Below are 14,261 nucleotides of genomic sequence, written 5' to 3'. Positions count from 1 at the left end.
TTCAGTCATCTCCCCATCGCGGCCCCTCGCTGGAAGTTCTTTTATTTATTCCTTATCCTTCAATTATTTCCATCATTGTTGACGCCATGGCTGCCAACCCGATTCAGAACGGACTCTTCGTCCACAACAACACTGCCCCGCCGGAGCACCCCAGCCTGATGAGCATGTTCTCGCTCAAAGGCAAGACAGCCATTGTGACCGGCGCAGGTGCCGGAATCGGTCTGGCGGTCGCTGAGGGTCTGGCAGAGGCCGGTGCCAACGTCGCCATGTGGTATAACTCCAACGCCAAGTGCGTGGAACGCGCCGCCGAGATCGCCTCCAAGTACGGTGTGCAGAGTACGTTGCGTTTCGATTGCAATTTTTTTTTGGTTACCTTACTGACTTCTCCCTAGCCAAGGCTTACCAGGTTCAGGTCACCGACCCCGAGGCCGTCGAGCAGGCCGTCAACCAGGCCGTCAAGGACTTCAATGGCCGCCTGGATGTGTTCATTGCCAACGCCGGTATTCCCTGGACTGAGGGCCCCATGGTCGATGGCCCGCTCGACCACTACCGTAAAGTGGTCGGCATTGATCTTGACGGTACCTTCTACTGCGCCAAGGCCGCGGCCGCTCACTGGCGTCGCCAGAAGGAGGAGGGCACCGACGCCAACGGCAACAAGCTGTCCAACTTTACCTACGGCAGCTTCGTCGCCACTGCCTCCATGAGCGGCCACATTGTTAACTTCCCTCAGATGCAGGCTGCTTACAACGCCGCCAAGACCGGTGTTATCCACCTCTGTATGTTGGACCATGGCCCAAGTACGTCATCGCTTTACTAACTGTTGTCAGGCAAATCTCTCTCCGTTGAATGGGTCCGGTTTGCGCGTGCCAACACTGTCTCCCCTGGCTACATCGCCACAGAGATCTCGAACTTCGTGCCGCAGGAGACGAAGAATATCTGGCGTGACAAGATCCCCATGGGTCGGGAGGGCATGGCCCACGAGCTGAAGGGCGCCTACCTATACCTGGCCTCGGATGCATCGAGCTACACCACCGGCGCCGACATTATCGTCGACGGTGGCTACTGTGCCCCGTAAATAGAATTGTATAAGGGTTTAATTTGCGCATGATCTGAGCACGATAGACGAATGAAATGACCAGAAAATTTCTTTGTGGTTCTTAATATGTCCTCAAATACAAAATCTCCCAACTCCTGGTATGAAACCAATGAAATCCGAAAGGCTTTTTTCAATCCTGTTCCCGGTTGTGTGAGGGATTGCGGCCCTAAAAGCGCCACGCGGTGCCCGACCCGTGCAACCCTCGCCCGAATCCTTGTCGCTGCTCTAGATGGATCCCTTACAGCGATACCGCGTTAGCCCCGATAAGCAAGCCCTCCCCACACCAACCAGAACGAAGTGTCACACCTTAGGTGCAGTCAAGCAGCATGAGCTAGGCTGCTGTCTTCGTGATCATTTTCGGCCGACGGAACATGGCCACTTGGAACCGGCTGGTGTCGCAGGAAGATGTTATCGGCCGCTCCCCCCATGAACTGCTGAACTGCCCAATCCACAAATCGTTCCACAAAAGCGCCAGGTCCATGGGCCTCTCGGATGTAAGCGGCAGGCTCCCACTGCGCCTCAGCGGAGTCGGCGGCTGTCAGGAAGACGACAGCGTCAACGTCGTCGTTGGTACGGGTGTTGGGTGAAGTCGCGTGGGAATCCTCAGCGATTTGGTCACTGCGACCAGGTGGGAGCTCCGCTGGGTTGACCAGTGTTGTATCTTGGCTTGACCAAGTGCCCTGGTTGGATGTGAAACCGCTGTAATCCGGGTCATAGTCGGCGTCATGGTGAGTGTTGCTCTCATCAATCGGACAAAATACCAGAGAGCTCTCAGAACCAGAAGCATGTTCCAAATAAGACGAAGAGGAAATAGAAGATAAAAAAGAGGGAGAGAAAGAGGAAGACGACGATGACGAAGAAGACAGAAACGACCAATCACTCACAGACTGTAGCTCATCAAGCTCATACGTGTTTCTATTCGGGAGATTGTTGATTTTCTGAAAGCGCCCATGTCGCTCACACAGGTTATTATTCCACTGCCGGATCTTGCGGCGCGACAGTCTGTCCCAACGGCGGACTGAACGAATACCTCGCTTGGTGCAGTTCCGGAAGGGTTGGTAGTACACGCATACGATGAAGAGGAAGGCAAAGAGCAGGCCGAACATCGGCATGGCAAGCGAGGCTTTGCCGATGTGCGTTTTTTCAGTGTGTGTGCTATTGTTGGTGAGGGTTGTGTGTGTGTAGTTATCCATGGTGAGCAGAATGATGCAGAGGGAACTGCGAATCGGGAGCTGTGTAGTGTCAGTGTGGCTGGATGTAGGGAGAGAGACGGGTTGGGGATGATAGGCAGGTGTGGAAGGATGGGATCGGTTGTTTCTACTTCAGTGGTTACTACCTGGCAGGCCATTACTACAAGCATCGTTCGATGTTGACTCTATCAGTTGTTTATTGACCAAAAGAGTGACATAGTATGCCTTCCCTTTTAGGCAACCAGTGCCTGAGGCATAATTATGCATACTATTTACCAATTCGAGTCAGCCCTAACCCGCCCTAAACCATCACCAAACGAATCACCCTGACCGCTCCGATGACTCTCTGTGCTATTGTGTTAGTGATCGAGTCACGCCCCACATCAGCCATGCTCCCGCTCAGATGACTCCAGTCACTTGATCGGGACAAAGAGACTTATAAACAATGGACCACCATGATCCATTCACGTATCATTGATTGTGGACGCGTTATTGTGTCTGGAACAGTGAATGTTCGGAATTGACAGTCGCTGCCATCCATGGATAATTGTATCGCGTTCTTTGTTTTGTTGTCAATGAGACACGAATTCACTGCCTTTCCCTCTGGTGTGATATAAGGACATGCCCTGTGGGTCTGCTGCAACTCTGCACACATTGAACCGACATCTATCCAGGCGCTTGGTTGCAGTATGGGAGTTGCTGGTACTATGACCATCACGGAGAAGCCACCAGGCAACCTGGCCCCGATCGACAAGAAGGCCGAGGCGGCTATTGTGGAGGAGCAAGAATGGAAGGAGAGGGAGGAGGGAAAAATGGTCGGCACCGTTCACCTTGATTTCAGACTCATCACTAACCGCCATTCAGCTGAATGCACTCCAAGAAGCACTAGACTGCACCAAGTGTCGCATCGCAGTCACTGAAACGAGCATGACTGCCGACATTGACGCGGGCATCTACATCACCACACACTACCCACCCTTCTTCGCAACCAACCACACAAGAGACGAGTTCATCTCTCCCCTCGACAGTACGACCCGACCCAAGGACCCATCTTACTGGAAACGCATCTCCATCTCCCAGCGCGAACAGTACTATGAGCAAGTCGAAACAAAGCTCACCACAGCTCTCTCCAAAAACCCCAAGCCCGACGCTGAGCTTGCTGTTCTCTTCGCACACTACCAGGTCGACTACCACGTCCGCCAACACTACCTCTCCCGATCGAGTGTGCTAACTCTCTGCCGTGATGCAGAAGACATGCACCAGCTGCGGAGGTGGCAGTGGGACATGGCCGACGCGGACGGAACTGCGCCATCGTCTGCAGACTGCACCTGCTTCTGGCCAAATCAGTGCCGTCACTGGGGGTGGTTCGATGACCAGAACCTCATGATGATGCATCAGGCGGCTATGTGGAGGCGGACATGGAGGGAGCGGCGGCGGCGACTGAAGGAGGCGAGGGCGAGGTGGGCGGCTATTATGGAGGAGCGACGGAGGCAAAGGGAGTTGCTTAGGCTCAGACAGAAGGCTAGCAAGGCTACGCTGACCATCAAGGTGTATTGTCGGGGTGAGTTGTGGGATGTGCGCCAGATGGAGCGGTTCGCGGAGGATGGGAATGTCAAGGGACGGATGGCGCGGAGTTTGGGAGCTTAGGGTAGGAAGTACCTTCAGGTTAGGAGTTACATGACTGAATAAAGGCTTTGATACTATTTCGCATGCTGAGCTGGCTCGTGTTCCCAAGCTGAGGTCTGGACTACAGAGCTTGAGATGGCGATTGTATTAATCCATGTCTCCCGACTTGTGGAAGGATACGTGGTCCTGTAAATGAACGCGTAGATAGAGGCTGGCTAAACTGTTGGGAAAAGTCTAGACTCTAGGAAGCTGTACGTTTCCGCAATGCTCAGGCCATGCAGGATCGAGTGTTTGTATTTGGGAGTATTCGGGCGTAGTCTAATACTCGGAGAATGTTGTTCACCAAACAGGTCTAGGGCGATGCAGTGAAGCTCCAAGTTTCAACTGCTCCGTCTCTCCATGCTGACTGCAGAACCAAATCACTCGGCGAAGGGTTGTTTGCTTGCTGGATGTCTCTACCCATCGGACTCACCGGACTCATCTCGGTTATCCAGTCGGGGATGTGATGTTGCACAAGATGGATTCGGACTGACGCTCAACTCCGCTCTCGTCCTGGTAAGACTTATTGCCGTGGGCGCGTGCGTATGTGTATGTCACTTGCCGGTGAACAGCTCGAAGCGAGCGGGCAAATACCTAGTCGGTCAACTTGAGCTGTCGTCAAGGATGGCGCGCACCGTCCATCTATATAAAAGGGACCATTTTTCCTGTCCGATATCTCAACCCCATCCACTTTCAATACTTACCACCTTCTCGCCAAATAATTACCCCCTCAAAATGCGTCCTTGGACCCTCCTGACCCTCCTCTTCGCCGCCCTAGCAATTGCCTCCCCGGCCGAGACTGCCGCCGACGACGGTGTCCTCGCGAAAGATGCAAATCCCAAGCGAGGACCCCAACCGGGCAAGGGCGGTCCCAATAGCGGGTGCAAACCCCAGTACCATGATTGCTTGAGGGTAAGTGCTGCGTTCTCGAACAACTGAACAGACGTCTAGTCAATGCTAACTCCTAGGGTGCAGCACTGCAACGGCGGACACCGCGAGTCGTGCGAAAAGGTCCGCTTCTCTCGAGTCCCTTTGGGGCCCGAAATCAGAGAATAGACATGCTGATGATCATCCTAGGACTGCCACCGTCATTACTGCTAGTGAGTGGTGGGGAATGGGCGTGGAGGAGTCTTGAACATCGCCCGGCAGTTTTCAACACGCTGAGGATCGTTCCGGAAGCATTCATTCATTGGTGATTAATATCTGATATGAGACGGGAGGGGCATGGATGGCATATCATGTATTTGACCAATACTACGGAGCCCCCGGCTTTCCTTCCTCGGTTTCTGGTCTTGCTCCGAGATCTTCGCGGCCGCTTACTTGATCCAGCCACTCTTCCAATCCAGGGTTGCGACCCACTCTGGCCCCTCCTGCGGCCTTTCCGAAGGGGGATGGGAGTAGGTGCATGTGAGAGTGAGAGTAGGAGTAGATGGACTGTAGAATAAAAGTGCCCGGGAGGGACGTATCTCGCAGGGGAGCAAGTAAGCGTCTGTTGGTCGCGGGTGTGGCTGGCTGCCGGGCGATCAGGACTGGGATTAGGCTGCATTTCGTCACTGCCCGGTCACGACCGCTAAGCTCTTCCAAGATTGTGGCACCAACACCACGCCGATTATTACGATGGACGGGGGGGGGGGGGGAACTCTTCGGAATCCGTCGTTCACAAACGAGTTATTATCATGACATAAATCGTTCCAATCACTTGCCACAATCCATTCTGGACTCGAACGTGGTAGGATACATACCGGGATGCCGGGCATGACGTAACTCGGGCTATCCCGACCGGCCGGAGGCACAAAAATGTCTGTCTCGCCCATTCCAGGGTAAGTCGAGAAGGAGAATCATCGCAGAACCGAATAAGAGCATCGAAAATCAGTCCCTAGGACTAGTAATCCCCGGACATCACTGTCGTCGCCCTCCGTGCCCAACCCACCTCGACCCACCGTCGTCCACCGCAAAAGTGGGTAGTCGCCTTACACCGGTGGGAACCGCTGCTTTATAACGTCGCCTGCGCCTGAGAACTTGGCTCCGCTCACTTCTTCCTTCCATCTTCCTTCTTCCCTTCCCTTCCCAACCCCCCATCCGCACCATCATCGCTATCACCACCACCACCACCATTGCCCCCCGCCTGCCGCATACACACACCATGTCGAAGACCAAGGTTCTGCTCGTCGGCGCAGCGGGTGAGACCGGAGGGTCCATCGCCAACGGTTTGCTCGAGGACGGCCATTTTGTACGATTGCCCTCTCCGAGTCGTGCCTCTTCCATGCTAATCAGGAACAGGAGGTATTTGCGCTCGTCCGTCCCACCTCCGTCCACAAGCCTGCGGTCATCGGGCTGCAGGAGCGCGGGGTCCAAATCCGCAAATGCGACCTGAAGGCCTCGGAGGAGGAACTGATCGAGGCTCTGGCCGACATTGAGGTGGTGATTAGCTGTGTCGGGCCTGCCGAGCAGCATGATCAGATCCCGCTAGCCAAAGCCGCCAAGAAAACGGGCGTCAAGCGATTCGTGCCCTGTGGCTTCATCACCGTGGCTCCCCCGGGAGGCGTCATGTGGCTTCGCGATGAGGTATGACCGAACAATCTAGGGGGACGGAATCGCATCGATCAACTAACGAAACTTTTACTCTTTACAGAAAGAGATTGTCTACAACCAGATCCGTCAGCTCTGGCTGCCATACACCATCGTCGATGTCGGCTGGTGGTACCAGCTCGCCTACCCTCGCCTCAACTCCGGGCGCGTCGACTATGCCATGACATCCGGGAACGATGAGATCATCGGAGACGGAAACACGCCCACGGCACTGACGGACCTGCGCGACATTGGCCGCTACATGGCCAAGATCATCCTGGATCCGCGCACGCTGAACAAGATGGTGCTTGCCTACAACGCCGTGTCGACCCAGAACAAGATCTACGATCTCATGGAGGAAATCAGCGAGGAGAAGATTGAGCGGCTCTACGTACGTGCACAGACCACTCGGCCCGATTCCTCAGAAATCCCTTAACTAACCCTCGGAGCATAGGTCCCCGAAGAGACAATCTGGAGCCGAGTGTTGGCTGCCCGCCAGGCCAGCGAAACATACCCCTTCGACCCGATCAAGTTCATCCCCCGCTATCTGGCCGAGTACCAGCTGTCGTGGGGCATCCGCGGTGACAACAACCCGGAGTATGCCAAGTACCTCGGCTACCTGACTTCCCAGGAGCTGTACCCGGATTTCAAGCCTGCGGATTTCCGCGAGTATCTCGAGTCGGTTGTGCGCGGTTCAGCCAAGGGTGTGTACACGGACCGGGTGATTTCCCGCAAACACCAGCGCCACTTCCCGCGCACCGAGTCCAGCGACTCGCTGTACACCCGCATTTTCCCTCGGACGGAGTCGAGCGACTCGCTCATGTCGCGATGAACTGAATGAATATTTCTTTTCTCTCAAACGCATACCCGGTCTCTTTTTGTTTTGTCGCGGCGAATGTCAGTCGTTTCGGATAACCCGTCCACCCATTCTTGGTAATGTTTGACACATTTACACGAATTTCTCTTCGACGGGATAAGCCTATTGCGACCCTGATTGGGGGTTTTTTTTGTTATGGCAAAGGCGTTTTGATTTTTCTTTTTCTTCTTTTGTATTTTGCAGTTTTCGAAAAGACAGTTAAGTATAGACGCTGGCCACACTGTGCCCTAAGAGGTGGGCCTCGGTGTGCCATGGTATAGATCTGGTGGCTTTACGACTTTTCTTTTTTTTATTTTGATTGCCGGGGAACTCGTTGCATATAGAAATATATCCCACTCTGCACTCATCTGGTGCCCTCCTTCCTTTCGCTCATTCTGTTTCTCTATCGCGCCTACCGTGACCATGGATCCGTTCTTCCTCTTCGTTCCCTTTCTCTCGCCGCCAATCTCTCGCTCTATACGGATCGTCTTTTCTTCTCGTGACGATGGGACTCGGTTGCCCTCGACTGGAGAAGATGATCCAGCTCCACCGCCAACCCAGCGCGCCTGATCTCCCTCCATCACCGCATGCCCAGACCGAACCAAGCGTCGCGCCAACTGTGACTGCAGTTCATTCCGATGTCATACCAACGGGTTTCGCGGACATCTACGACGAACTGACACCTCGGCAGGTCGGCATCATGAGTCTGTACTGGATTCTGCATCTAAGATGAGCGCTAACGGAGGTATAGCCATTGGGTCGGCGATTGGGACGGGGTTGATGATTGGCACGGGTAGGGCACTGTCAATGTATGTGAACCCGTCTTGTCTCGGGCGAACTTGGCTGATATACCATGATCAGAAGCGGAGTAAGCCATCCTGATACATTCTATTCAACACACTGACGCGATGCAGCCCGCAGCCGTAATCATTTCTTATACGGTCGTTGGGTTCACGGCCTACCTGGTTCTCTCGGCCCTGGGCGAAGTCGCTGCTTGGTTACCGAAACCCTTCACTGTTGCCGATCAAGCTGTTCGATTCTGTGACCCGGCACTTGGATTTAGCCTGGCTTCGATGTGAGTGCCATGCTATTCCATGGTCTTGAATCTTCTCTTTGACGACGGCATCGACAGCTTCTGGCTTAAATATGCCGTTGTCACGCCGAATCAGCTTACAGCCGCGACGTTGGTGGTATCATATTGGCTTGATGCTGAACGAGTCAACCCTGGGATCTGGGTTACGTGCTTTCTCGTTATTATCACAGCACTCAACTTCCTCTGCCGCGGCCTCCCCAGTCAGATGGAGTTTTATGTCTCGTGTTTCAAAATCGTGATGATGTCCGGCCTCATGCTCCTCTCCTTCGTCATCGCGTTGGGCGGTGGACCAGATCATGACCGCAGAGGGTTTCGATATTGGAAATACCCCGGTGCATTTGGGCCGCCCAACGAGAATCGCCTGATTGAGAAGTTCTATAGTACCTGCGGCACGGTATCCTCCGCGATGTTCGCGTATATCGGGAGTGAGAGAACGGGGATCATGGCACAGACCCCGTGTTTACACAAGGCGACTTCGCGCGCGATCAAGTATACCTTTTACCGAATCTTGGTCTTTCATCTTCTCGGGATCACGCTTCTGGGGATGATTGTTCCGCACAACTCGGTGACCTTGGCGTTCCACAGCGCAGCCTCCAAAGACGCCGCTGCCTCGCCGTTCGTTGCCGCGATATACCTGGCGGGCATTTCCGTCCTGCCAGACATCCTGAATGCCTGCATCCTGATGTTTACTCTGTCGATTGCAAACTACGATCTGTACCTGGCGGCCAAGGCCATGTGTGACCTCGCCTTGAAGGACCGAGCACCCGCTTTCCTGTCGCGCACCAACCGCAGAGGCATCCCCATCTACGCACTGGGCGTATGCTGCGCCGTGACGATGCTGGCATACCTGAATATCGGCCACGATTCCACCGTCGTGTTCGGGTATTTCGTCAACAGCGTAACGATGCTCGGTCTCCTAACCTGGATATCCATTCTCATCACGCACATCTCATTCGTGCGAGCCCGCAAAGCCCAAGGTGTCCCCGACGAAGCGCTGATCTGCAAAGCCCGCTTCGGCCTTCCCGGAACCCTTCTGGCTCTCATCCTGTGTCTGTTCATCTCGGTGACTATGGTCGTCGACTCGTTCAAGCTCGAGGCCGGTCGCCGGCACTTTAACTATAAATCTTTCGTGGCGTCGTACCTCGGTATCCCGCTGTATTTCATTTTGATTGTTGGGTACAAGCTGGCCATCAAGAATAAGCATGTCGCCCCCAAGGAAGCGGATCTGTGGACGGATAAGCCGATGTGCTCGGGGGAAAGAAGAGACTGAAATTGTCTCTGCCCTGAGACGTCGTCCGTGGCACTCCGTGGATCTTTTTTGGTTGTCTGGTTGAATTGTCAATTGTTTTCTTCTGTCCATCCCAGAGAGACCTGGGTTTGACATCATCGTAGTCCATGGCTTCGGGTGGGTAATTGGATCCTTTCATATGCATTTCATCTAAATTAAGCGCCCCCAGCACACCCGTGGGCCAAAAGCAGACCCTGTCGTATCGCAGGATTCTGCCTAAATGCTTAAAGCCGCTGCCGGCGTCTGTTCATACCCACTAGGACGGACATAGTCGGCGCTAGTTAGCCCTGAGTGCAATCATCCTCCCCACCATCACATGCCGTTGAGCCAGTCCGGAATAGGCTACATTGTACGAGTGGACCGAATCCATTAATTAATACTTTACGTTGCTTGGCTTATATTAGAGGGGATGGTAAGACCGGGGGGTCTCTTCTATCTGAGACACATGTGATGTGACGGGGGTGTCGTCTTCCGGGGCATCACATTATTCTTATTCGTTTCATTATTTTAGGTTATGCTAGCGAGGTGTTGGGATCCCCCAAAGAGAAGAATAATTGGGTTCATGATTGGGGCCGGACATGGTGACTCGTCGGCTCTCTGATAAATGTTGAGAGACATGTGAAGACAAGATGGTACTTCCCCCCTCCTACTAACTTGTACGGGCCCCCAAGTACTCCCCTCGTACTTACCTAATTCCCGCTCCACTTTCACGTGTATCTCATTCCTCCGTCCATCATTTGCTTCGCTGACCCGCCATGGAAAGAACACCTGCCCAAAACACCACTAGTCTATCTGCCGTGAGCGAGCCCGCCACTGCTCTTGCTGCCGCTCCCCACGCCACCGCCCCAGCTTCTTTGTCCGCTGCGACGGTCTTCCCCTCGTTGGAAGCCTCTTATACCGCCAGCCCGTCGTCCTCGGTGGCGCCGATATCTCCCCGTCTCCCTCCCCAGAATGCCCTCTCCTCCGTGATGGACGCTGAGAGCAACCCACCGCCACCCACAGACGATCGATCCCGTCGTGCTGCGAGCGTTTTGTCCATGGATGATCTCGAGGCCGCGCAAGCGCTGGAAGGTCTTCGTTCAGGTATGTCGCCTTCATAATACGAAGCTCGGCTCGGTGGACGGCAGGTCCTGTCCGGCTGTTTCGCTCGCTTTGATCCGATGCTGAACAAAAAAATTAGATTTCGTCCGATCTCCTGGAGCACACCGGCCGCCCGTCCCGACTACTGCTTCACCAGACCCTCAGCAACCAGAGCCGCTGCTATCCCTGCTGACAACTTCGCACCCGCTAATCTCCTCTGCGATAAACGGTTCTGTGTCCGCGTACACCACCTCGAAATCGTATTCTCCTCGTTTCAAGTCCAGCGCCGAGTTCATCGAGCGTACCATTGGTTCTCCCGTCGCAAGCACTGTCAATACAGTTGGCCGCAAGACCGGTGTTGAGAGCGGTCTGCGTTGGGCACTACAGCGGCGAGAAGCATCAGCCGACGCAAAGCGCAGCAAGCGGCGTAAAGTGAACGGCGTTGCGTCCCCATCCGAGATGGAGATAGAGCAGGGATCTGGCGACTCGACGCCCGCGACGCGGACTCGGAGCTCGTCAGATCTGTCCATGGCCGAGACGCTGCCTCCATACGATGAAATGCGATCTCCGCACTACGAAGAGAAACCAAAATCCGGTCGACAAATCCCGCCGACATGGCAGAGCCGACTGGTCATTTCGACGTCAGGGCTTGGAGTCGCCATGAGCGAGGAATCCCTGCGCAGTTTGCAGTACTGTCTGACTTGGCTGCGGTGGGCCAATGGCCGACTCGGGAAAGCGATTGTGGCTCTTCAGAATGCTGTGAACGAGTGGGAAGCTCACAAGGAGCGGCAAGGGCAGCCGCAGCATGATCTAGAGGACGGCGCTAATGGCGAGAGCGCATCTTTGCTGCAGCAGCGCATCCAAGCCGTCAAGGCGGACGTCCTATCTACGCTGAAGCAAGTTGTGGATGTCGTTTCCAAGTATGCCGGAGGCGCTCTACCCGAGAACGCTCGCCATCTCGTCCGTCGGCACCTGACATCGCTGCCACACCGGTTCCAGGTCGCATCGAGCTCCCAGCCGCCGCCTGACTCGCCCGCTGCGTCTTCCGATGACACCATCAACGCCCATCGGATATTAGTTCTGGCTCAAGAAGGGCTTGACATGATGGCCCAAGTGAGCGGCGTCGTCAACGACACGCTCGTCAGTGCCGAACACTGGTGCGAGCGCCTCGGCCGCAAACGACCAGAGCGAGACACTAAATCCCAGGAAAAGGCTAACCTGGCTTCTGAACTCGCGCCTGATATGGCTACTCCTGATGCCCGGCTCTATGGTATGGATATCAAGCAGCCTCTCCTCTCTGAGCCTGGACCTCAGGAGGACGTCCGGATGGCTGGGATGGAACAGACATGAACCAACCGGTCCGCCATTACGTCCTTCCTATCCTATGAACACTCCCTTGTCTCTCGTTAAGATAATCTACTTAACATTCCTATTTCTTGTGACGCTTTTATCATGATTGATATCCACTTCTGTTATTTCTTGCTTGTCATTCTTCCACTTGGTGTGGCCCAGTCCCTGCGAAAGAAATAGCGAATAGCGGCGTTTTTATGTTGTTTTCGATTTCTTACTTGTTGGAAGAAGCTCAACACTTCTTCGTTTTCATTTCTGTCCAGATTAGATGCAAAATTTCTTCTTTGATAGATGCTCCCAGACAGTTGAGGTTAGGTACTCGGTTAAGTGGAATGAATGCGGGCTATTCATTATTTCTAGTGCCGTTCGGGTTAATTCGATTGAGTTCATGATAGACAGTCCTAACTATAGTCCAGAGTGATTTTATCTCATTTCTCTACGAGATCCGTATCGGCACTGTAGTGTCGGATATCTGCTTATGCAATTACCGTATGAGGAGCCCAATAGAAACGACAGCTACAGGCTTTTCCTAGCTCCACCGGCAGGGGTTTGGTTGTATGAAAGAGTCGGTGTCAAGAAAATCAGAGAAGAGGTACTGCATTGTTTAGAAAGGGATCAAAATCATTATAGCTAACCTAAAGACCCTTAGAGTGAATCATGGCTCTAGTAGCTCATTCACCAAATGCTATTGGGATATCTGACGTCCGGCCGTGCTTTTCCTTATCTCTGATTAATACCCCAGACTATATACCCGCAAACTACTTTAGAGACACTGCGAATAATACGCATTCGCCGCTTTGCACGTGTACGGGCTCGCACACACTGTACCTCCTGTCCAGCCCAGTCCACCGCATTGTCCCCATTCAGCGACAGTGCCGGTAGAAGTACTTCCAGATCCCGTGGTAGTGGTAATGGTAGTGGTAGTAGTGGATCCCGAGGAGGAAGAGGACAGCTTGGTCTTGATGAAGGCCAATGCCTGTGCACCGTACTCGGCTCCGTAGCCCTGGTGGGTTGCGGCGTCACTGCCGTTGCAGCAATACGGATCCGTGGCATCACAGTACGACTGGATCTTGCTGGCTGACGGGCAGCTAAACCCGGCAGGGCGTTCATCGAACTGCATCTCCATTGTCAGGATCAAACTTGGGACGAGGAGAGGAAGGGAGTTCTTACGCCGCCAGCAGCGCAGGTTCCAACTTCATATGACAAGCCCGCTCTGAACAGCGGGTCACCCATGAAGATGGCCGCCTTTACCATATTCACTGCGGCCGCGGACAGCTGGACCGCTGTGTTGGTGTAGCCTTGGTTAGGGTCACCGCCGCCGCACAAGGCAGCATCCATGATTTCGCCTCCCTAAATGGCAATTGCATGATCAGAACGCGGGGCTTTCACCTAGAAGTGCTAAGGAGATCCAACGAACCTGCGAGTATCCAACCAGGACGAGCTGTGTGTCTGGACACTCCGAATTGAAGGAGTTCACGGCGGAGGCAACGGCTGCGATGCCCTGAGCGACTGAACTGGAGTAGCTGACATCACCACACGAAGCCTGCCCACCGCATGCCGGGTAGCTGATCGCCTCAGAGGTAGAGCCTGGGTAGGCATTGAGAACATCATCGACGACCGTGATGGATGAGCCGTAGCCGGGGGATACGGTGGTTTCGCGTGCACCAAAGACGTGGATGTTCGGGCAGCTTCGCTTCGCAATGTTAGCCTCGAGCGGGACAGCGAGAGCGCTGCCTGCGAGGAGAGAAAGCGTGACTGCCTTCGAAATCATGATTCCAGGGAGAAGAGAAGAAAGATAGGGATACTCCAGGAGATAGAGAGCAGCTGAGTGAAACGAGACGTTGCCTTGCGGATTCTTGTGGGTGGAAGTGGATGGAACTGAATCTGGTCTAAAGAACAAAGGCCATGCTTGCTCATTTATATAGAGGCGGCGTCCTCGGATGAGCTACACGCAAAGTCCCTGCGCGGAAGAGTTCTCCATGTTTCCGTTGAGTAGATCATCAAGAATCATAAACTGTTCCTTTTGGCCGAAAGGAAGGATCTCGCTTGACATCGAATTAACTTCAAATTAGTCT

At 54.0% G+C, this 14,261-nt stretch overlaps 8 protein-coding genes across 8 annotated transcripts; 6 read left to right on the top strand and 2 right to left on the bottom strand.

Annotated features, from left to right (window-relative positions):
* Window positions 1–86: 86 nt before the first annotated feature.
* N7510_004956 (putative carbonyl reductase) lies at window positions 87–1,075 on the top strand (the record flags this gene model as incomplete). The annotated part of the gene is made up of 3 exons (XM_056976882.1): window positions 87–336; window positions 393–776; window positions 828–1,075. 3 exons carry the CDS (start codon window positions 87–89, stop codon window positions 1,073–1,075), a joined length of 882 nt encoding a protein of 293 aa, XP_056836838.1.
* A 338-nt stretch (window positions 1,076–1,413) lies between these two features.
* N7510_004955 (uncharacterized protein) lies at window positions 1,414–2,289 on the bottom strand (the record flags this gene model as incomplete). The annotated part of the gene is made up of 1 exon (XM_056976881.1): window positions 1,414–2,289. One exon carries the CDS (start codon window positions 2,287–2,289, stop codon window positions 1,414–1,416), a length of 876 nt encoding a protein of 291 aa, XP_056836837.1.
* A 704-nt stretch (window positions 2,290–2,993) lies between these two features.
* Window positions 2,994–3,933, top strand: N7510_004954 (uncharacterized protein; the record flags this gene model as incomplete). Its single annotated transcript, XM_056976880.1, has 2 exons — window positions 2,994–3,101; window positions 3,151–3,933. The coding sequence occupies 2 exons, from the start codon at window positions 2,994–2,996 to the stop codon at window positions 3,931–3,933; spliced, it is 891 nt and encodes a 296-aa protein (XP_056836836.1).
* Window positions 3,934–4,686: 753 nt separating this feature from the next.
* N7510_004953 (uncharacterized protein) lies at window positions 4,687–4,890 on the top strand (the record flags this gene model as incomplete). Its single annotated transcript, XM_056976879.1, has 1 exon — window positions 4,687–4,890. One exon carries the CDS (start codon window positions 4,687–4,689, stop codon window positions 4,888–4,890), a length of 204 nt encoding a protein of 67 aa, XP_056836835.1.
* Window positions 4,891–6,094: 1,204 nt separating this feature from the next.
* On the top strand, window positions 6,095–7,351 carry N7510_004952 (aromatic alcohol reductase; the record flags this gene model as incomplete). Its single annotated transcript, XM_056976878.1, has 4 exons — window positions 6,095–6,181; window positions 6,232–6,516; window positions 6,584–6,910; window positions 6,974–7,351. The coding sequence occupies 4 exons, from the start codon at window positions 6,095–6,097 to the stop codon at window positions 7,349–7,351; spliced, it is 1,077 nt and encodes a 358-aa protein (XP_056836834.1).
* Window positions 7,352–7,880: 529 nt separating this feature from the next.
* N7510_004951 (putative amino acid permease) lies at window positions 7,881–9,738 on the top strand (the record flags this gene model as incomplete). Its single annotated transcript, XM_056976877.1, has 5 exons — window positions 7,881–8,079; window positions 8,127–8,184; window positions 8,237–8,243; window positions 8,290–8,450; window positions 8,508–9,738. The coding sequence occupies 5 exons, from the start codon at window positions 7,881–7,883 to the stop codon at window positions 9,736–9,738; spliced, it is 1,656 nt and encodes a 551-aa protein (XP_056836833.1).
* Window positions 9,739–10,511: 773 nt separating this feature from the next.
* Window positions 10,512–12,186, top strand: N7510_004950 (putative clock controled protein (Ccg-8); the record flags this gene model as incomplete). The annotated part of the gene is made up of 2 exons (XM_056976876.1): window positions 10,512–10,839; window positions 10,937–12,186. The coding sequence occupies 2 exons, from the start codon at window positions 10,512–10,514 to the stop codon at window positions 12,184–12,186; spliced, it is 1,578 nt and encodes a 525-aa protein (XP_056836832.1).
* Window positions 12,187–12,949: 763 nt separating this feature from the next.
* N7510_004949 (putative acetyl xylan esterase (Axe1)) lies at window positions 12,950–13,957 on the bottom strand (the record flags this gene model as incomplete). The annotated part of the gene is made up of 3 exons (XM_056976875.1): window positions 12,950–13,300; window positions 13,357–13,536; window positions 13,604–13,957. 3 exons carry the CDS (start codon window positions 13,955–13,957, stop codon window positions 12,950–12,952), a joined length of 885 nt encoding a protein of 294 aa, XP_056836831.1.
* Between the last annotated feature and the right edge of the window lie 304 nt (window positions 13,958–14,261).

Source organism: Penicillium lagena, assembly GCF_028827675.1.
Source record: "Penicillium lagena strain IBT 129212 chromosome Unknown utg000002l_segment0_segment0, whole genome shotgun sequence".
In the NCBI taxonomy this organism is placed as follows: domain Eukaryota; kingdom Fungi; phylum Ascomycota; class Eurotiomycetes; order Eurotiales; family Aspergillaceae; genus Penicillium; species Penicillium lagena.
This window is presented reverse-complemented; position numbering and strand designations above follow the sequence as displayed.